The sequence below is a fragment of the Nyctereutes procyonoides genome, unplaced genomic scaffold, assembly GCF_905146905.1.
Source record: "Nyctereutes procyonoides isolate TBG_1078 unplaced genomic scaffold, NYPRO_anot_genome, whole genome shotgun sequence".
NCBI lineage: Eukaryota > Metazoa > Chordata > Mammalia > Carnivora > Canidae > Nyctereutes > Nyctereutes procyonoides.
The window spans coordinates 56,255,157-56,278,236 of NW_026575020.1; the positions used below are offsets into that span (position 1 = coordinate 56,255,157).

The window sequence follows — 23,080 nt, forward strand, 5'->3', positions numbered from 1 at the left end:
AGAACCCAAGGTACGGACATGTATACAGGCCATCAGGAATGTCAAAATGCATTTGCTTGTTCGTACAAAACGGGTCACTGCCCACAAGGGAATCATTACTTGCATCTTTACCATACAAGATTTATTTGCATCTCCATGGGCAAGAATTATTTTTATTTTTTATTTTTTATTTATTTTTTTTTTTTAAGAATTATTTTTATTACCATTAGTTTTCTACAACCCAGAGAGTTGTCAAAGAGCTGGAAGCCACAGAAAGGTGCAGATCCTTCTAGAATCGGAGAGGCCCTGGAAGGACGGGTCCTCTAGACAATCTGTAGTGCAATTAAGTAATGCTCTCAAGATTTCACAGCTGCTAAGGACAAGATTTGGAATTCAAAACCAAATCTACATGTCTCCAAAGGTTCAGGCTTTCCCCCCTAGGGTCAAGTAGCTTTTGGACAGTGAAGGGTGATATTCAGCCGAGATTTGTGGTATTGGCTGGTCATCACTCCCTTTGGTTCATATTCTCTGGTCTCAAGACTAGAGTCCTCCCTCCTGTGAAGGGAACCCACAGCAACGTTCCAAGGTTCCCCAAGGCCTCAATCAGGCATCTGCCATCTTGAAAGCACCTCCTCCTTGGTGCCAGTGTCCCCTGGTGAGTCTGGAGGGGCCTAGGGCCTGATCTGAACCCTGGGAAAATGGTGGTAGAGTCTCAAGACTCCCAAGGTGGCCCCTGCCATGGAATGGCTAAAGGGACTGCTGTGGCCCAGGCTCCAGTCACATCTTTGGTTTGGAAATTATGGGACGCTGGTACAGCCGGATTATACCTTCATCGTGCAGCCGCTTCCAGAGTGTTCTCTCTAACGGGAAGTCATGGTTGGTATAAAAGATCGTTCGTTTCCAGGACTTATCATAGTAGTGATCAGAGAAGCGCTCGTGGCCCTCGGTGATGAAGCCATAGGCGCTCACCTACGTAAAGGGTGGAGGAGAAACAAGAACTGAGGTTGCTCCCTCCGAGGCTTGTTCTCATGGGCTGTGTGTGTTGGGGGGGGGCGCTTTATTCTGGCTCCACCCCTAGGGGTCTGGGTGCAGGCTCCCTGACGTGCACTTGTATATGTGTGTATGTCCACACTCACACCCCTCCCCTGCTCCCCCCGGCTGTCGTCCCGTCCCGGACAGGTCCAGGGATACCCCACAGCTGTCTCTCCAGGAGCTCCTGCTCCTCCTGCAGCAGAGCCTTACCTGGTCACAGAGATGAAGGGCCGTGAGCAGCAGGAGGGCCCCAGTGGTGGGACGGTATATTCTCCAGTGGATATTGTTCAGGGTCTTTGACCTCAGAAACCTGAGAAATTCCCCAGCCCCCAGCTGTCAGGAGGCTGCAGGGATGAGAGGGGCCCGGTCCCTCCCACACGCGTTCTGCTGCCCTGCTCTCACCTGTTCTTCATGTATCGCATAAAGTCTGGGTGTAGCAACAGGTACCTGTCCAACTGCAGGGTATCCCGGAAAGCCTCCTGGGGCCTGCGCCTGTGGGCAGCATTGGGTCGTTCAGGCTCAGGTCTCTCACCCTCCACTGTGGGCCAAGTCGGGGCCGTGGGCATGACTGGTGCCCCATCCCCAGGCGATACCTACGGCTGTGCCCACCTGGCCAGCCCTTCACAGCCGCTCAACACACGGCTGGGCCTGGGGTAAGGGAGGGGGCGGTGGGTACCTGAACCAGGAAAGGCTACTTTTCACCAGGGTCTGATTCAGAAGCAGCGCTTCCAGCCACTCATAGTCTCGGGTGCCTTCCAGGAAATGCAGGTAGCGGACATCCTGAGGAGCAAGGACAGCAGGTGGCTGGGCAGTGCCACCTTTGGGACCAGGGGCTCTGGGGGTGGAGGGGTGGGGGGGTGGGGGTGCTGCTCTGGCTCTGACCCCAGCCTGCTCACTCGCTCTCCGCAGGCCCGTCCAGCCGTCCTCCCAGCTCCGGCCCCTCGCAGGACCAGACTGGAGTCGCGGGCCACCAGGCTCCCTCTCTCAGCCCGATGCCCCTCCTTGAGAATCACGGGTGGCCGGGCCGCTCACCTTCCCCAGAGGGACGTGCGGGAAGCCCCGACCGCCCAAGACGAGCAGTGACTGCGTTATGGAGAAGGCGGTGAAGCCGTAGAAGGACGTCCGGGTGCCCACATCCTGCTCGTAGCCCTTAGTGACAGCTCCGCTCAACCTGCTCGGGAAGACAGAACCGCACAGAACCGTCCAGAACCCATGAGTGCAGGAGGGAGGGGGGGGGAGGAGGCAGCAGGTGTAAAGGGAGCCTCCCTGGAGCGCCCGGGAACTCCACGGTCCAGACACGGGCAGAGCTGGCCCTGAGAGATCTCTCAGGAGAGAAGGTCTCTGCGGGCGGCAGTCCCAGGGGAGCTGGGCAGGGGCTCACCGGAACACGTGGTCGTGGCCGTCTATCTCCTGGCCCACGCGCGAGTCGTTCAGGATGCCCCCGTTCCCCACCACGGCGCAGGTGACGCACTGGGAGCTCCCGGCGGGGAGGCTGGCCCGGAGCAGCTGCTGCTGGGGCACCGGAGGGAAGCGGGTCACCACCTTCTGCACCACTGGAACAAGGGGGGCTCCGCTCAGAGCCCGGGCGGGGGGGGTGGCCCTCATGTCCCCCCCACTGCGCCGCGCCGATGGCCCCCAGGGAAGAGGCGGGCCAGGGACAGAGGCCAGCTGCCCACGCTCCTGGGAGGACTCACGGGACTGATTGAGCTCCATGAAGCCGAAGGGCGGTGCGAAGTGTTCTAGACGGTCCCACTCTCTCTGGCTGAAGCGGCTGGAGTCCAGGAAGAGGGTGAGGTTGGCCAGGAAGAGATTCTGGAGCCAGGGTGACTTGGAGGCCTTGACCTTCACTGAGTCAGAGCAGGTCTGCGTGCGGGAGGGTGGGTCAGGCGGGGGGGGGGGGGCACCACCTCCGGGGCCTCTTCCATCCTATCCCGAGGGTCCGCTGACCTTCCCTCGCCCTTGTCCTGGTCACCGGAGCCCCGAGGGTCCCAGAGAACGGGGTTCCTGGTGCCCTGGGGATGCCCCTTGGCAGGTGCGCGGGGGAGGAAGCCAGCGGGAGAGCCTGCGCGGGCTTCTGTGTGTGACCGAACATGTTCTCCCGGCCGTGGGCCCAGGCTACTTTTCTTAGGGGGGGCAGGGAGGGAAGGTGGGGGCATGGTGCGTGCAGGGAAGATAAGGCATTCCCAGGAACTGGGCTTGGGCATCAGGGCGGGGGGTCCTGGCTGGTGGCCCTGTCCCTCCTTGCCATCTTTCAAGCCGTGCCCCCCGCCCCCTGCCAGAGGATGGAGGTTTGGATGTCCAGCACCAGTGCAGGTGTCTCTCCCCCTGCCCCATGACCTTCGGGCCTTCTGGGGGCTCCGGGGCAGCGCATGTCACCCTCACACCTTCCCCCACTGCCCAGGCCAGGATCTGGGACCTGCCTCCTCCTCCCGCTTTGACCACTTAAGGTTGGGGTGCAAGCAGGGTAGGGTAGGGCGGAGCCTGGGAGGTGGGGGCAGCGGGGTGGGCTGTCCGCAGGGGGCTGCGGAGCAGGGAGGCGGTGGCCAGACTCACCAGCTGCAGGGCCTCCGTGTCAAAGCTGTATTGTTCCTCGAAATCCCACCGGGGCTCAGACTTGAAGTTGGCAGCCCGCAGACTCGGGCTTCTCTGGGTGGTGCGGCCCTGGGAAGAGGTGGAGGGTGGCGTGGCCCGGGCTGTGTCCCTGTGCGGGGCAGCCACTGTGGTGGCTCCTTTCCTCGTCCTCCCCATCGGCCCTGCTCCTGGCGTGGTCAGCGCCTTGGCCTGAATTTCTGGCACGGGTGTCCGCCCGGTGGTCCGCGCCTTGCTCTGAGGCCCTGGGGTCACCGTCCTGGCGGCTGTCGGCTCCTCCTTCTGGTCCCGCCTTCCTTTGATTGTCCTAGTGTCCTGACTTGTCACTGATGGGAGCCCTGTCCTGTCAGAGGCCACCCCCTTGTCCTGAGCCCTCGGGGGCAGCGTGTCCGGCACGGTGTCCTTCCTCTCCTGACCCCTCATGGGGGTGGGCTGAGCTGAGGTGGCCTCGAGGGCCTCTGCTCTGATGTCCTCGTGGGTGGGGTAGGCCGTGGCCTGGGCCTGGGGGGCCCACATGCTCTTCTCTTGCACTGATGCCACCGCCGGGGCCATTGCCCTGCCTCCCGCGGTGGGAGCCTTCCCTGTCACCTCATGGAGTGACTCTAGGGACCTCTCCTCATTGCGTATGTGCTGATGCCTAGGGATAGACGTAAATTTGAGTTAAGGCCGAGGATCGGATCAACAGGTTGGATCAACAGGTTGGAATAATTAGTATTTATTCTTGTGCCTTGGGTAGACTTCAGACCAGTTTCCGTAAGACATGAAGGGAAGGAGTGTCACTGTCCATACCCCAAATTAAGCTGCACCTATTGGCAATGGGTCTGGAGACTTCCTTTTGACCCATAGAGAGACCGTGGTAGTATCGTGGAGGTGGTACCCTGCTTTCACCCCAACCCTCCTTCCACAACCGGGTGTCAGGAGCAGAGCCACCACATTCTCCCTGCATAGGGCTGTCTCTGTACTTGCTCCAGGAATGACTCTCTGACTCTGGCCCTGTCATCTAATATCTGTAGGATACTGTTGACCGATCTTCCTTCCTTCCTTCCTTCCTTCCTTCCTTCCTTCCTTCCTTCCTTCCTTCCTTCCTTCCTTCCATTAATGAAGAGTAGGTAACCTCGTGAGCGAGGAAAGATACATGCATCTCATGCGTGTCAAGACTCTAGATGCCTGGGGTGCCCGGGTGGCTCAGTCAGTTAGGCATCTGCCTTTGGTTCGGGTTGTGATCTCAGAGTCCTCGGGATCGAGCCTGAAGTTGGGCTCTCTGCTTGGTGGGGAGTCTGCTTCTCCCTCTCCCTCTGTGCTCTTTCTCTCTCAAATAAATAAATAAATAAATAAATAAATAAATAAATAAATAAAATCTTAAAAAAAAATAACTAGCTGCCTACCTTGGTGGAAAGATCTACCTGAAATATATATTTCAAACCTTACCTAAAAACAAACTTGCTTGCTAGCATTGTTAGGAAAAATATACATCCTCAGCAAGTATTCAAGAGCCCGTATCTCCTATTAGATGCTAGACATCCCGGATGGCCCCCGAGATGTGTCTCGCAGCACGGGCAACAGGAATTCTGGTTCACACACACAGTTGTGTGATGACGATACAGACCAGGTCTTGCCCTGGGGAGCGTGTGGGCTCAGTGAGCCTGGGGGAAGGGGCTCTGTCTGGGCAGGGGATGGTCCCAAACCGATAGGCAAAATCCGATTATTATCTGCGTTGTAGGTCAGATTGAGGAGTTTGGACTTTATCATTTGTCTTCTGGTCCAGGAGGAGCTACTGAGGAATTTCAGGTGGGAGATGGGGGGCTGGTGCCGAAGCAAGGGGGTGGGCGAGTGTAGTTGTATTCCACCCTGGCCGTGCTTTGTTTCTAGTGGTCGGAGAAGATCAATGCAGGGTGCCTGGTCCGACTTCTGGCACTCGGGTTTTTGGCTCCGAGGATTAGATTTACTTTCCTTTTATTTCTTCCTCTTGTGGGAGCCTGCCAAAAGCTCCTTAATTTATGCAAATTAGCACCAGGTGTTCTGCTGAGGAAAGTGTGGGTCATCGGCTCTGCAGGTTTCTCTAACTGGACTTTGTGGGAGGTGGGGATGGGTCTCTGTGCTACACAGGTTTTGGGGGGAGCCTTGGAAAAAGAATCGCCCTCTCTGGGGACCTAGCCTTCACCCTCATGGATTTCCAGGTGTGCTTAACTCCGGCTTCTTTACCTGGCGTGCTAGGCCTCCCTGGCTCACCTTGATCACTCTTGGCCCAAGCAGCTCCGTTTTGTCTGCTTCTACCACTCTTCTTCCAAGCCACATACCACAGACTTATTGAGGCCACAGAGAGAGAAGGAGAGAGAACATGAAATGTGCAGCCAGAGAGACCTGAGTGAGAATCCCTGGCACTTCCAGTTACTAGCTGGTGTGACTGGGAGAAATCACAACCCACGTGACCCTGGCTTTTCTTCCTTCCTTCCTTTTTTTTTTTTTTAAGATTTTATTTATTTATTCATGAGACACACACACACACACAGAGAGAGAGAGAGAGAGGCAGAGACACAGGCAGAGGGAGAAGCAGGCTCCATGCGGGGAGCCCGATGTGGGACTCGATCCCGGGACTCCAGGATCACACCCTGGGCCCAAGGCAGACGTTCAACTGCTGAGCCACCCCGCCCTGGGTTTTCTTATCTGTAAAATGGGCTGCTGCCTTTTGCTCCTGAGAGAAGTCGGCTGTGAGCCTGACAACATGTGTTTAGCATCTGACACAAAATTCGTGCTCAACCGGATGAGTTCCCCGCTTCTCACCCCTGCTGTGGCGCTCTGTTCCCAGTCATTCTTGGTCTGTTCTGTGTAAGTTGGGGGGGGGGTCTCCTGAGTCTAGTCTCCCACTTCTCTGGTTGCAGCTTTGACTTCTACCCGCCTCTCAACTCTGCAGCCACTAATGTGTTCTTTTATGCAGCAAGTATTTACTGAGCACTGGAGCCTGGTGAGGAGTGCAGCCAGACACATTCCTCCCTCCCGTGGAGCCCAGGATCCAAAGGGGAACAATCACAGACAAATGTCAGGTTGTTACCGGGAGACGTGCCGGGGAAATGGGTGAGGAGAAAGAAGCCATGGGAGGTAGCCTGACCCAAGCTCTGGTTCCTGGGACAACGTGAATACTAAAACCCTACGTGTCATCGAATTGGGTGTGTTTGGGGATTACATTCATTTAGCAGTAATGTCGAGATCCTCCCTGAATCGGAAAGGGCAAAAATGCCTCTAAGCAGCCCTTCCCACGAAGCCCCCCACGATGCTGCATCACGTCGGTGCTTTGGAAAGGCTTTCCGAGCCCGCCAAGAAACGGATTTAAATAAACAAGGAATAGAATCTGAAATATGTCCTTGGGGAAGAACATCTCATCCAACAGATGTTGGCTGGATGTTTATGTGCCATGTAGGTTTATAGGTTCCAGGGATACAGATTTGAATAAGGCACAGACCTTGAACCTGCAGAGTACACAGTAGTCACTGTTATGAAAAGTGGAAGACAGGGGCGCCCGGGGTGGGGGAGGGGGCTCGGCAGCTGAGTGTCTGCCTTCGGTCCAGGGCGTGATCCAGGGGTTCAGGGAGCCTGCTTCTCCCTCTGCCTGTGTCTCTGCCTCTCTCTTTGTGTCTCTCATGAATAAATAAATAAAATCTTAAAAAAAAAAAGTCCTCAACCTATAAATTGGCCCTTAAAAATAAATAAATAAAAGTGTAAGACAGAGACTTTCATTACCAGAAAAATACAGGGCTGGCCCAGGGTAGTACATGGCCTAGGCAGATTACCTCCCTTAATCCTTCCTCATTCAGGGCCTCCGTCCTGCACTGTGGCCAGCCCTTCTTGGTGGATTCCCTATTTCCTGCTCCCAAGGCCCCAGGGGAGCACACTTATCCACGTCCTCCAAGAAGGACAGTCTCTGTTATGACCTTGAAAGTGAGAGAGGGCTCCCTGGGTGGCTCAGCGGTTTAGCGCCTGCCTTCGGCCCAGGGCGTGATCCTGGAGTCCCGGGCTGAGTCCCACGTCGGCCTCCCTGCATGGAGCCTGCTTCTCCCTCTGCTGTGTCTCTGCCTCTCTCTCGTTCTGTGTCTCATGAATAAATAAATAAAATCTTTAAAAAAGAAAGTGAGAGAGGACCTAACTTCTCTGGAGGCTGGTAGGGAAAGGTCATCAGTGGGGTCCTTCCACCTTGGAACACTCACACTTTTAACAGGCTTCCTGTAGCCAATGCCTCTGCCTTTGTTATGCAGCTCAAGGAAGTAATTTGAATGAGAGATATCCCAGACCCGAAAGGAGAGAAAGGCCCTGAGACAAGGCTGTCCCTTTTCCAGGGACAACCTGGAAAAACTAATAGCCATCAAGACTTTAAGCCTTTATTTCTTTTCTTTTTTTCTTTTTTTAAGATTTTATTTATTCATGAGAGATACAAAGAGAGAGAGAGGCAGAGACACAGGCAGAAGGAGAAGCAGGCTCCCTGCAGGGACCCCGATGTGGGGGATCACGACCTGAGCCAAAGGCAGATGCTCAACCACTAAGCCACCCAGGTGCTCCTGTTTTCCATTTGTAACTAAGAGAAAAAAAAAGATGGGGAGATTTATCAAAAGGATAGAAAATGTCTTGAAGAGCCCAAGAGCAAGATGTAGTTGAGCCTCTAGAAGGGTCTGGAACCTGGAGTCTCTCTTGGAGGCTTGGAAGGGACACAGCCTACCTCTGTTCCTCTAGCCTGCTTTCTGCTTTCTGCTCCTCAGCCCACGTGGCGGTGAGGATGGCCACCCTATAACACCTGCTCCAGCAACTGCTGACTCTCTTTGTTGCCAATTTTTAATTTTTATGGGAGAGATTCTAGCCCACTTGTGTCCCTTCTCTGTCCCTGGCCACATGGTAGGTGATATGGATCCTAGGGTCGACCCTGTGCATGGCAGGAGGACAATCTGAAGGGAAAGAGGGAGTTGTTGGCTTACGAGCTGGGTAGATACCCCTAAAATATCCATTCTGAAAGAGTATCATCCATGTAGAGTGGAAAACCTGAGTTAGTCCAGAACATGTTCTTGCTGGATTTGGGCCACGTTTATCTAGTAGAAAGGTTTGAGTACTGTGAGACTTACTCTTCTCCCTTTCAATGTCACCGATGTGCTGAGGCTCCATGCTTGAGGCCCAGCAGAGGCCTAAGTGTCAACTCTGATAGCAAATGCCTCTTGTCACTCAGCTGTGAACCTTGGACTCACTTCCACCTGCATTTCCTACCCCCAGACTACAAGAGGCCTCCAGAAGCTTTCCTTCCAAACTGCAGCACCTTTGTGTGGCTGTGGCTGGTTAGAGAGTGCAGCAGGGTGGTCTTCTACACCAGACACAGCAAATGTACAGCCCGGACAGCTGGCCCTCTGCCTCGTGGCCATGCCAGCCCCGAGGAGGGAGTACCAGGAGCTCCTCTCTGCCGTCCTTTCCAGAGGCAGGAGATACAAGGTCCCTTGCAGGTTACTGATGACTCCTTTATGTGCTACAAGGAGTTGCAGCAATGACCCAGGTACTGACAAAATTATGTAATTAAGTTGCATTTCAATTCCCTATAATTAAACACAACTATGATTGCTAGGAATGTGGGTGTTTACGTAGGCATTTCCTTATGCTCATGCATGGTATTTACTGAATGTTCAAATTCCTTCCATCCACATGCTGTGTGCCCTACATTCGTCTTGTCCAGACCCTAGGTGATCCTGAAATTAAACACCATGGGCAAGGCCAGGGCTGGGGTGAAGACAGAAACCTGTTCTCTATTAAGAGTTCAGAGGGACGGCGAATCATTCACGGATCACATCCAAGCAAAGAACAATTCATTATTAAATTCTGATCTATTTGGGAAGTAAAAATATAAAATGTTGCACTTCAAAAAATAAATTTATTTTTATCAGGGATCACATGGCTCTGTTCAATAAATGAAATGGATATCAAAGAATAATTATCTGTCATCTTCTCCCCTCTACATTCTGAACTACACAACACCAAGGGGGACCTGGAAGCAATGACATGGCAGAGGGGTCAAAGTGTATTTATACTTGAAGCCATGAAATGACTGTTGGTAAGAGAGCAGCATTTTCCCATGAATATAGCACAGCTGAGCCTAAACATTTTGGGGGTGAGGGCCATTGACCCACACACAGTGGAAAATCTGCCTGTAACTTTTGACTCCCCCAGAACTCAACTACGAATAGCCTGCTGTTGACCGGAATCCTTACCAACAGCAAGTCAATCAACACATATTTTGCATGTTACGTGTATTACACGCATAATCTTACAATAAAGTCATCTAGGGAAAGGAAAACGTCACTCAGAGAATCCTAAGGAAGAGAAGATACATGTACAATACTGTAAAACAAATCCATATATACGCGGTACAATTCATGTTGTTCACGGTCAACTGTATCTACTAGAAAGAACATGGCGGGGTTGAAGGTGGCTTGCACGTGGGAGAGGTCATCCAAACTGAAATTTAGCGATAACACCCCAAATCAAAGGCAAATAGTAAAACTAGTAGGAATAGAAGATTATTTTATCAAGGAAAAAGCTCAAGAAACCTCCGTGATGATCTAGCAATTCCACTTCTAGATATTTATCCAAAGAAAGTGAAAACAGTAATCTGAAAAGACATGTACACTCCTGTGCTCACTGCAGCATTATTTACGATAGCCAACACGTGCAAGCAGCCCAGTGTCCATCGACAGATGACTGGAGATAGATAGATAGATGATGATAGATAGATAGATAGATAGATAGATAGATAGATAGAGATACATATATATGGATATGTATATATGGAATATTGCTCAGCCATAAAAACAATGAGGTCTTGCCATTTGCAGCAACATAGATGGACACAGAGGGTATAAGCCAGACAAAGACAAATATCATATGATGCCACGTATATGTGGAATCTCAAAAACAAAACAAATGAACAAACGAAACGCAACAGAAACGGACTCCTAGATACAGAGAGTAGAGCGGCGGTTGCCAGAGGGGAGGTGGTGGTAGGGATGGACGAAATAGGCAAAAGGGATAAAGAAGCACAGTCTTCCAGTAACAAATAAGACTCGAGGGTGTAAAGTGCAAGCCTAGGAATACAGTCAATAATATTGTTTGGGTACGTTTTTTTTTAAGATTTTATTTATTCATGAGACACACAGAGAGAGAGGCAGAGACACAGGAAGAGGGAGAAGCAGGCTTCCTGTGGGGAGCCCAATGTGGGACTCGATCCCAGGACCCCAGGGTCACACCCTGGGCTAAAGGCAGATGCTCAACCACTGAGCCACCCAGGTGCTCCTATAGCCAATAATATTGTAAAAACAAACAAACAAACAAATATTAAAAAATAATAATACTGTAACAGCTTCGTATGGTGACAAATGGTAACTGGCCTTATTGTGAGCATCTCATAATGTATGTACATATTGAATCATTATGTTGTACACCTGAAACTGATATCCAATATTTTTTTTATCAATTATTCTTCAATAAAAACTGAAAAAAACAAAAAGCCTTTTGATCTCCTAAATAATTCTGGGCTCTGCCATTCAACGGAACAGACAGTGGAGGAGGCTTCAGGCTAGGTGTGCCTGCCCTGTGACAAGTGGCTGGTCACACACATGCCTCTACTTACGACCTCATGACATGGGCCACCTCCCCCCAGTCCCCACCTTTTTTGCTGATCACTTGCCTCTTTGGGGTTCCACATCTGGTTCCCCCACCTCAGTTTCTATTGTACCTCTCCTTGAAAGGGAAACAAACCTTAGGCTCCCCAGCACTGCCTGTTGTCACTCCCTGCTGAGGATCCTCCATGACGGGGTGGGTCTCACCTCCAGCACCCCACAGGGTGGTTAGCCCAGCCTGAAGCTGCTGAAACTCCCTTGGGGTCTGCATAGCTCTTTAGGGGCTCTGATCTCATCTGAAATGGAAACCAGTCATTCTGTTGTGCTCCCTCCCTAAACTTTGCAGTTTATTTTCCCCAGGAAATCCTGAAACTTTTTGCATAATTTACATTTTAGAACTGTGCTCTGAAACTTTAGACATGTCCATAAAGTTGCTTCATCACTAAAAGCTGTCCTTTGCCTTGCTTTGCTTTAATTATCTTTGTAGGCTGGAAAAAAAAATACAGAAATCTGTATTCTGTTGTTGTTCCAAGTGTTCTTTCTTCAAATCAAAGCCAATTCTCTTACTTATTTAGTTTCTGGCCAATTAAATCCTAATGAAGGACAATATAAAATGGGAAGAGAAGAGGAAACACATCTAAGCCACTGCTCCTAATGCTTGAGTAGCTGGATCCTATTTCCAGAGCTGTCCCCCCAACAGAGAGACCCAGAGCATTCTCTGAGATTCCCCTTCACCTAACTGTGGCTCAGGAGATGGGAAGCTGGTTTATTTCTTCAGATTTTATTTATTTATTTAATTTATTTATTTGACAAGCAGGGGGAGCGGCAAGCAGGGGGAGAGGGAGAAGCAGGCTCCTACTGAGCGGGGAGCCCGATGCGGGGTTCCATCCCAGGACCCAAACCAAAGGCAGATGCTTTTTTTTTTTTTTTCCAAAGGCAGATGCTTAACTGACTGAGCCAACCAGGCCCCAGGGAAGCTGGCTTAAAAGCTGGATGCTCTCCCTCCCTATAATACACAAGTACAGACACAAACAGCTCTCCTGAGACCTACGGGCACAAGTCTTGAGAGTGAAGGAGAGTAGGGAAGACCTCGGTAACCAGGTGAGAAAATGTTCTAAACTGAACAATGGCAGGTGTATATAGGCCAAGAATCCCAGATGCAAGATAAGACCATGTGGCCTGGTGGCTGGGAAAGAATCAAGGTTGTTTAAAACAAAGTCAGTTTTTATGACCTGTATCTGGAACCCAGCTTATCTCTTTTGGGGATAATCAGATCTGCGAGTAAGGTTTATTTCAGGGGTTAGCCCAAGTTCAGGTGACGCTTTTAGGCCAGCACTTTTGAGATAGAGACCTTGGGGGAAAGGTTCTTCCCTTTCCCCATCCCTCTGCCCAAGAGAGAAAGGAGAAGAGCAAAGCAGTCGAGTGGGCAGCTACCCTGTCCTCCGTTGGTGCAGGAAGGCTCCCCGAGAAACTGCCAAACCCCACAACCGTGGTGGCATTTAATAACTTCAGGGTCTGGCTTTTACCGCTTCTGCTTCCGATGGCACAGAGCAGTGCTCTCGGAGCGAGGTGGCCCACAGCATCATAGCTGTCACCCACCCAGGACCTAACCTCTTGGGCTCTGGCTGTCCTCAAGGGTTCAACTTGAGTCTGGCCAAAACCTAACTTCTTGGCACTTGGCAAACGGGCGGCGGAGCACACGGGGGCAGAAAGTAACTGCCTGAGTTCCAGCTCAGCCCTAACTAGCCAGCTGCGCGACCTTGGGCAAGTTACAGAACACGGAGAGCCCCTGTTCTCATCCATTAAATGGGAATCTCTCTCCCTCTCTCTCTTTTTAAATTTTAGTTATTTATTTGAGAGAGAGATAGAGATTAACAACAGAAAGCATGAACCCAGGAGGAGAGGGAGAAGCAGGCTCCCCACTGAGCAGGGAGCCCACTGAGCTGGGCTCGATGCAGGGACCCCAAGATCATGACCCCAGCCGAAGGCAGGTGCTTAACCTACGGAGCCACCCAGGCTGCCCCATTCAATGTGAATCTTTTTCTTTCTCTCTCTCTATTTCTTTTTCTTTTCTTTCTTCTTTCTTTCTTTCTTTCTTTCTTTCTTTCTTCTTTCTTTCTTTCTTTCTTCTTTTTCTTCTTTCTTTCTTTCTTTCTTTCTTTCTTTCTTTCTTTCTTCTTTCTTTCTTTCTTTCTTTCACACATAAAGAGAGGCAGAGACACAGGCAGAGGGAGAAGCAGGCTCCCCGCAAGGAGCCCGATATGGGACTGGATCTCAGGACCCTGGGATCACACCCTGAGCCAAAGGCAGATGCTCAACCGCTGAGCCACCCAGGCGTCCCTCAATGGGAATCTTAATATCAGTCTCATAATACTGTTGTGAGGACTTCACAAGCTAGAGTATAAAAGGTATTTGGAAAAATGCCGTTTTTGTAAGATTTACTTATTTAAGACTTTATTTGAGATAGAGAGAGAGAGAGAGAGAGATAGAGAGAGAGATGCATGAGCAGGGGGGAGGGAGAGGTAGACTCCCTGCTGAGTGGGGAGCCTGACGTGGGGCTTGATCTCAGGATCATGGGATCATGGCCTGAGCTGAAGGCAGATGCTTAACCAACTGAGCCACCCAGGCACCCTGAAAAATGTCATGTTGTACAAATGTATTCTAGTCGAGCTGGGTCAAGTGCTAACGTGTACGACACAGAGTGACCATCAGAGTCCCTATCTGCTTTGGGTTCACGTGTTCGAAGATGAAAGCCTAAAAGGGCAACAGGTGTCAAGGCCATGGGTAAGTAATATTTCATTTGTAGCACTAAACCATTTAATCGAGAAGTCAAGAAGAGGCAGGTAGGCATGCGACTCTGAAATAGGGAGGTAATTACCAAAAAAAAGAGCAGAAAGAGTTGACACAGTTGCCTTGGGAATCAAGATTCTGGAGTAGGGACAAGTCACGGGGCTCGCTCTATGTTGACGTAAACTTTGCAATACTATTTGCCTGAAACACTTGCATATCAGCTTAATAAAAAAATAATAATAACGGGAAAAACATGAAAACTAAATGAGACATCTTATCGAAAATTCTATGAAAACTTGAAAATCTGGGATGCCTGGGTGGCTCAGTGGTTGAACGTCTGCCTTCAGCTCAGGTCGTGATCCCGGAGTCCCAGGATCGAGTCCTGCATCAGGTTCCCTGCACGGAGCCTGCTTCTCCCTCTGCCTGTGTCTCTGCCTCTGTCTCTCTCTCTGTGTGTATGTCTCATGAATAAATAAATAAAATCTAAAAAAAAAAAAAAAGAAAATTTGAAAATCTAATGCAACATTTAGTCCACAGATATTACTGAGTGGTGATTAGATGCCAGGCATCAAGAACTCTCTGTTAAGGATAAGAGAGCTATTGTCACTCATCTTAAGAAGCTCCAGAGCGAACAGGGGAACAGACATGAACATAAATAGCTGCTATAAAGTGTTAGGTCCGATGCTATTAGTCATACGTGTGGGAGAGAGTGTGTGGATACACCCTAGGGACACGGTTCTGCTGGAGGGGGGGCACTTCACTATGGAGGTGGTGCCTAAATGGGTCTTTTGTTCCCGAATCTTTCTTCACAAACAAATTTTTCTGAAGTATTCATCCTTTTATAAAAGCAGAAAATGGATTTAAGCAGAAAAGGATATCAGCCCGTGGATTATATCCTCCCAAAGAATCTGCCGGTGGCGCCTTCAGGGCACGCACATCCAGACCCCTTCCTATGCCTGTTACACTTACAAATGTACAAATGTGTGCTGTTTCGGAATGTTATTTGTTTCTGTCCTTGTACTTTCTCCCTTTCCCATTGGCGTCCACTTGTCACCCACCGCAGCTGTGAAGAGCCGCATGTTCATTGCCTCCGTGGACACATGTGGCCAATAAGAGCTGGAAGTAAAGGATGTCCTGCAAGACCTCTGCTTTCCCCCCCATGCCTGAGCCCTAAGGGGGGGAGAAGATTTGGTGAAATAGATGTCTCGGGGAAGGACTTCTCCGTTTCCTCCCACCATCGCCCCCTCCCTAGAAAGATTTCTGTGGATGAGGGGGAGGGAAAGGAGGAGGGAGAGAAGAGAGGGGTCTGTGGGTCCTGAGGTTGGAGGGCTCCTGCGCCCTACTGCCTTGTAGTGTTCCTAGAGTCTAATAAGACCCCGAGGGGAAATGACAGCATGCTGATCCCAGGAAGACAGCGGCTGAAAGTTCTCACACCTAAGCAGGTGCACATGAAAGAGCCAAGAGGCAGAGACGACGAAGGATGTCTCGACGGCACCACGATGACTAAGAATCAGCCGCCCCCGCCGATGCCCTGGCACCGCATCAGGTATCGGGGAGCCCTTGACACCATCCTAGGAAGGGTGCAGAGGAGCAAGAATGGCTGAGATTAAGTTTCCCTGCAGCTCCGTGAACGGCGGGGGGCGGGGGGGGGAATCCAGGATCAGAAATCAAGGGGTGATAGAAAATAAAGTTATATTCTTAGACTAAAATCAAATAAGATAAAAAAAGAAAATCCATAGCCTTGATTTTACAGCTGACTCTTATTGGTCAGCTCTGAAGCCGACCCAAGGCATAGAATCTTCCAAGGCAAATTCATTCCAGACCAGGAAAGCCAAGCCAGTGGAGGCACGGTCTTAGATTGTATTTCCATATCCGGGAGCACCTCAGAGACCGGCACCAAATGAAGAAGATATGAGAAGTAGTCCAATAACCTTGGTTTGAAATCATACCATCCATCCTATTTGTTGCCAAATCCAGACGATCCAACTTATTTTCAGTCCTTTCTTTCTAACGTCCTGCCACCAGAGCCTCCCCGCCCAGGGCTCCTGGCTCTACCCCAAACCATTGCAACAGCCTCTAACCCAGCCCCGCTGAGACCACCTTCCCCCCACCGCCTACCCTATAATCTGTAGCAGAGGAGCCTGCTCAATGCACGAATGTCATCACGTTCCTCCCTTACGCTGAGGTTTTTCCACAGCCCTAGAATAAAGTTTAAACTGTTGGTACGTTACCGAGGGTCTTGCATTTATTCTTTCATCAACAAGCATTTAAAAAACGCTGTGTTATGCCTGCCTGGTGTCCAGGACCTGTTCAAATTACTGAGGAAAGAGAGACAAATAAGACAGGCCTTTCCCATGGGAAATTCATAGTCTGGCAGGAAACAAACTGTGTTCATGACAGCGTGTTATGATGGGTGTGATAGAGGAAGGTGGGGGTGTGGGTGCCGGGGAGGGAGGGGTGCTGTTATGCCAGCGCAGGTCATGGCTGGGAGGGTGGATTCTGGAGCTAGCCTGGCCTGGGTTTGAACTTAAATGACAAGGCTGACCTTGGATAAGTTGCCTAACCTCTCTTATCTGGAAAAGAGGCTGTTGTTAATAATAGTATCTACTCCCAAAGCCTTGATATGTAGTCAAGGTTTTTGTGATACGATGCTCAAGGGTTTTGGAGACCAGTGCCTGGCATGCGGAGCCCCCCTATCAGCTTGTGTCACACTAGTAATCAGCCTCTCGTGCCTGTACATGCCCCGCCGGTTCCCAAGCTTGCACTACTGCTCCCGCTGCTTCTTTAGTGTGCAACGATCCTGATCCTGCATGCTGAAATGTCACACGGCCTTCTGGCTCTCTGCAGATGCCACCACCCCCACAGCCTTCTCCTCATCCCCCCCTACCCCCACCCCAGGGTGGAAATGACTCTTGTAACTTTGCTCCCATAGGGACTGTCACATTTGACTTAACTGTGGTTATTTGTCACACACCCTCTCTGGTTCTGTGTACATCTCTCCGCTCCATTAGACTTGAGAGTCAACACGTCCCAGGAAGTTGAGAAACATGGATTTCGGAGCCTAAATCCTCTGTGTTCAAATCTTGGTTTGCTACTTCCTGGCTGGGTGGATTTAGGCTTAGCATTTTTTTAAGATTTTTTTTTTAAAGATTTTATATATTTATTCATGAGAGTCACAGAGAGAGAGAGAGAGAGAGAGAGAGAGAGAGAGGCAGAGACACAGGCAGAGGGAGAAGCAGGTGCCCCACAAGGAGCCCGATATGGGACTCGATCCTGGACCGTAAGATCACGCCCTGAGCCAAAGGCAGACGCTCAACCGCTGAGCCACCCAGGAGTCCCTAAGACGGTTTTTTTTTTAAGATTTTATTTATTTATTCATGAGAGACACACAGAGAGAAGCAGAGACACAGGCAGAGGGAGAAGCAGGCTCCATGCAGGGAGCCCGACGTGGGACTCGATCCCGGGTCTTGAGGATCACACCCTGGGCTGAAGGCGGCGCTGAACCGCTGAGCCACCCGGGCTGCCCAGATCGTATTTTTTTTTTAAGTACTGTCCACACCCTACGTGGGGCTCGAACCCCGGGATCAAGAGTCGCACGTTCCACCTGCCAAGCCAGCCAGGCACCCCTAAGCTTAACATTCAGAGCCTCATATCCCTCATTTTTGTAAAAGAATAAAAATACTGAAGATCAGAAGTAGCGCACAGAAAGCTCCTGAGCGTAGGTTAGCGTTTTGGGAAATCTCCAGCTCTGAAACGATAATCCTGTGTCATAAAACATGCAAACACCTCGGTACCAATGACCTTCAGAAACCACCGATACTACATGGAGTTGGCGTTTTACAAACCCCTTTGATCTCTGACCTGTCACCCTTTGCCCACCCAGCCTGCGGGGAGAGGTGGGCCCCCGCCGCGCCCCCCATGCACCCTGCTCTCTCCTCTGCATCTCTCTCCTCATCAAAATGTCTCCTGATTTTCCACTTCTCCCTTCCCTCCCGCCCCAGGTCCTCTTCACCTTACATTTCAAAGGCTAAAGCCACCTGTGAGGGCACAGGGTTGGCCACAGTCCCTCCCTCTGCAGCAGGATAATCCACTTGTCAGGTGCATCCCTTGGTTGCCACCATAGGTCAGGCCAAAAGTGGTGACTCATCCCTCCTTCCAATCTGTCCTGTTCCCTTTGGACAGACTGAACCATTGCACAATCCCATTTTTGAGAAGTCACCTCCCTGCTTCAAAACCTCTTGCGTCCACCCTCGGCCCCACCCTCCTGAAATGTCCTTCCTCTGCTCCCTGGAGCGAGCCCCTCGTCTCTACAAGGCGTGTTTGTCCACGGCTCAGCCAAGGGGACACTTAGGCGGGGCGGCCTCCTTGCTTGTACTATTCTTTCCACACCTTTATCGGAGCCCTACCTGCCTCGAGACCCATCTTCCCATTGAAGCTTTCAAAGGACCCACGTCCTTCCCTCCAGGGACCTCTGCTCTTAGGGTGCTTACTCTCTGTTACTTGGTTTGCAGCTTAGTTACCGAGACAGTTTACTGGGAAGTCTCAGCGTGTGACCTTCTCTCTCACCTCTAATGCCTTGGGCAGTTCTATAACTTTATAGTATAATCACCTTTCATGATTGAAACTCAGTCTAAAAAAAGAATTATAGGAAAGATTAACAAAACAAAACAACCCTCAACCCCCAAATTCAGTCTCACCCATTTTTTTTTTTAGAGCTCTAGTTGTCCTGTTGGTTCAGAGCTCTTCCCCCTCACACCCCCCAGCTGGGTTAGAGCCAAGACCCAAGGCTTGGGAGATAGGGCAAGAAGGGGGTGGTGGTGGTGTGGAGGGGTGGCAAGAATCTGGGTCAGCCACAGAGAAGACTTTCCCTTCCCTTTGAAGGCCTAGCTCTTGGATATTTTTTAAAGATTTTATTTATTTATTCACGAGAGATACAGAGAGAGAGGCAGAGACACAGCAGAGGGAGAGGCAGGCTCCCTGCTGGGATCCCACTGTGGGACTCGATCTCAGGGCCCCAGAATCAGGCCCTGAGCCAAAGGCAGGCGCTCAACCACTGAGCCCCCCAAGTGTCCCACTCTTGGGTATTATTACTTAAGTGACCACCTGTCTGGGAGGAGTAGGGGGATGCAGTGTCCCTGCTCCCCCTGAAGGCCAGTGTGTTTGTCTCCTGACAGGTACTCTTGGGAGGGTCAGTAAATGTGGTTTCCCTGGGGCAGCAATTTTCTTGGCACTGGGGATCCCCGCATGAGTGCGCCAACAGTATTCAGTGTCCCAAACACTTCTCTGGAGTGGATGTCCCATTACTTGGCCCCAGTAGGTAAGTGGGTGGCTCTGGTCCCTCCATGGCACCACAGGAATGCCGAGCTACCCTCCACAGCATCCTTGACTTTGAAGGCCCTGGGGTCAGGGCAGGTGGGCTCTGGTTTTTTCCCAGATACATAACACCATGGACAATTCCAACCACCTTCCACCTTCAGAAATCTCTAGATCACAAACAGGCACCAGTCTACTTACCTCTCTCCTTAACCCTGGGACATATGACATCGGCTGGGGAAGGAGACAAGGCACCTTCCCTTGTCACTGTGAGTGACTCTCCCACAGCCCTCTCCCACCCCGCACGTGTCTCTCCCTGGTCTCCTATTTAAGCTACATTGGGTTGGGTTTTTGTCACTTGTGATCAAAAGAGTTCCAGTGTACCCAAACCCAGATTTACGCCGGCCACAAAAATAAACTGCAGATGGGAGAACTATGTAAGCTTGAAGAACAAAAGCACAAAAATATTAGTAGACAATATAGAAGGTGATTTATAGAATTTTAAAAAAGATTTTGTTAATTTATTTGACAGAGGGAGAGCACAAGCAGGGGGAGCGGCAGAGGGAGAGGGAGGAGCAGGCTCCCACTGAGCAGGGAGCCCAGCTAGGAGCTCTCCATCCCAGGACCCCAGGATCATAACCTGAGCCAAAGGCAAACGCTTCACCGACTGAGCCACCCAGGTACCCCGAGATTTTTTTTTGGTACCCCGAGATTTATATAATTTTGAGGTCGGACAGGCTTTCCCCCAAGTTGCACAAAGTCCAGTGGCCATAAAGGAAAAGAAGACTTTACCTACATAAAAATTACTTGTGTGACACAAGACAGCATAAACAAGGCAATAAAAACAAATATCAGCCAAAGAGAACATTTGAAGTATTGTCACATGTGCAATAGAAAAGTGTTAATCAGGCAGCCCGGGTGGCTCAGCGGTTTAGCGCCACCTTCAGCCCAGGGCGTGATCCTGGAGTCCTGGGATCGAGTCCTGCGTCGGGCTCCCTGCATGGAGCCTGCTTCTCCCTCTGCCTGTGTCTCTGCCTCTCTCTGTGTCTCTCATGAATAAATAAATAAAATCTTAAAAAAAAAGAAAAGTGTTAATATCCCTCAGGTACAAAAAACTCCTGCAATTAAGAAAAAAATAAACAAGAGCTCCTGGGTGGCTCAGTCGGCGAAGGGTCTGACTTCGGCTCAGGTCATGATCCCAAGGTCTTGGGATGGAGCCCCAGTCAGGCTCTCTGCTCAGTGGAGAGCCTGCTTCTCCCTCTCCCTCTGCCCCTCCTCCTGTTCTCTCTCTCTCTCTGTCTCTCAAATAAATACATAAAAATCTTTAAAAAGAAAAAGAGAGAAAAAGATAAATAATTTAATTTTTTAGGGGAGCAAGTGATATACACAGGTCATTCATTCCCAGAAAAGTACAAATGATCGGAGCACCTGGCTGGTTCAGTTAGAAAAAATACAGTCAATATGGTCAATAAGCCTAAGAGGATCCTTGAATTCACAGTGGCCTGAGAAATGCAGATTCAAAAGAGAGACACATTTGAACCTCTCAGATGCTTAAACTTTAAAAACATTAATGATTTCTGGTGTGGCCCCGGGGTGGGGGTGAGGGAGTGAACACGCACACGGGTTGCGGTAGCCTTCTCAGAGGATGATCTGGTGGCATCTGTTGACATTTGAGGTGAGTGTACCCGTTGCCTTGGCAATTCCACTTCTAGAAACCTACCTACAGACATACCCACGTAAATGTACAAAGGTGTGTGAAGAACCAGTGGCAACCCGACGGTCAACCCACAGAGACTGGATGAGTAAACTCATATCCGTATCCAGCGCCACAAGTAAGATGGGAGTAGGTTTGTACACGTCAACATGGAAGGGTGTCCAAGGTATACTGTTGATTTAAAAAGCCAGCCTGTGGAACAAGGTGTAGAGTGTGATACCTGCCTATCCACCTGTGTGTCCACCTATTGACCTACCCATCCATTTATCCATCTGTGGTAAGGGCTTGTGTAGCCTAAGGTAAGAAGCACAGGCTAGGGAAGCAAAATACTAGGACCAGAATCTGGCCCCAGGACACCTGGGTGGCTCAGCGGTTGAGCTTCTACCTTCGGCTCAGGGCGTGACCCCAGGGTCCTGGGATCGAGTCCCACATCAGGCTCCCTGCATGGAGCCTGCTTCTCCCTCTGCCTGAGTCTCTGACTCTTTGTATGTCTCATGAATTAAAAAAAAAAAAAATCCTGTCCCTGTGACTTCCTAGCAGGATGACTTTGGCCAATTCACTTCAGCTCTTGGTGTCTCTCTGTATACTCACAACCGTCAGGATTAGTTAACACATAAGGCATTTAGAAGAGAAGTGTTGGCTACAATTAGGTGATAATTCTATGTACACCAAAGAATCAAGCGTGGTCACCCCCTCGAGAGTGGGTGGACATGGGGGTGTGATGGAGAAGACCCTCACTTCTTGCTTGTGTTTTTCTATACTTCCTGAGAGCATGTATTACCTTCCGATTTTAAGAGCAGTGGAATATAAAATCATTCAAAAACAAAACAAAACAAAAAAACAAAAACTGAGTCTGGAAAGGAAGGGACTCTCCACTCCTGGAGATGTGTTGATTTTATAAGAGAACTGGTCTATGAGGTCCTTTTGAAGGGTGAGCTTGGGGGAACTAAGCTGAGCAAGAGGCCTCCCATTTTCTGACAAACTCCTCAGGGAGAGTGTGATTCTTGAATGAATGGAATCCACGGGGTAAATCTTTTGCTTTTGGACACATCCAATGGCACACGTGCGAACTATCCCTAAAGTTGTTACCATTACTTACAGTCCCCCAGGGGTGGGATGGGACTGAGTGGGGGGGGGTCCATCTTCTTTCTGTGCCTTCCAGGGACCCAGACCCACAGTTCGCAAACTCCTGCCTGCATTTCCCCTTGACAAGCCGCCAGGCATTCGGACACCTTGGTTTTCCCACCCCTGCCACCTGCTGTCCCCTAGGTGTCCCCTTGGATCATCCTTGCCGGTGGTTGTTGACAATGTGCCTGACTCCTGGCACCCCAGGTGGACACACAGCGGTGTCTTGGAGTTCCCCAGGCTTCCCCGGGCTAGAGTCTTTTTAAAGTTCTTCAAATAAATTATGAGGAATTTGGAAGGGGTCAGAACCTTACCTGAAAGGTTTGGTATTGGGCTCCTTAATAAAGGAAGGCAGGATGAAGACAAAGAAGGTCAACACAGCCGAAAGCAGGAGCCATTGTGTAGTTTGGTCCAGATGACTGAGTCTACACAGGCGGGTCCTCATGGTGGTGGGTCAGGTGGTGCAGGAGAGTTCTGCATATCCTGGAGCTTGGATATGAGCCACAGGTAGTTTAAGTGCTGAGATGCCTTGGCCGGGGAGTGCTCACCACTTGTCTTAACAACGAGCCACTCTGGTAAACACTGAGTCTATCAGGATCTGCCAGGGAAAGGAGGAGCTCCCTTCCCTGCTTTCTGAAGGCTTATAGGCTGGCGTGGCTTGAAGGAAGGAAACTCCTTTTGTTCAAACAAGTTTTGTTTTCTTTGTCTTTGTTTTTTTTTTTTTTAATTTTTATTTATTTATGATAGTCACACACACACACACACACACACAGAGAGAGAGAGAGAGAGAGAGGCAGAGACACAGGCAGAGGGAGAAGCAGGCTCCATGCACCGGGAGCCCGACGTGGGACTCGATCCCCAGGTCTCCAGGATCGCACCCTGAGCCAAAGGCAGGCGCTAA

General features: G+C 50.4%; 1 protein-coding gene across 1 annotated transcript; it reads right to left on the reverse strand.

Moving 5' to 3' along the window:
• Positions 1–219: 219 nt before the first annotated feature.
• Positions 220–22,727, reverse strand: ST6GALNAC1 (ST6 N-acetylgalactosaminide alpha-2,6-sialyltransferase 1). The gene is made up of 9 exons (XM_055330322.1): positions 22,494–22,727; positions 3,565–4,237; positions 2,706–2,874; positions 2,393–2,564; positions 2,044–2,182; positions 1,688–1,791; positions 1,414–1,503; positions 1,222–1,321; positions 220–948 (listed from the first exon to the last, which is right to left on the reverse strand). The coding sequence occupies exons 1-9, from the start codon at positions 22,622–22,624 to the stop codon at positions 757–759; spliced, it is 1,770 nt and encodes a 589-aa protein (XP_055186297.1). The 5' UTR covers positions 22,625–22,727; the 3' UTR covers positions 220–756.
• Positions 22,728–23,080: the final 353 nt, after the last annotated feature.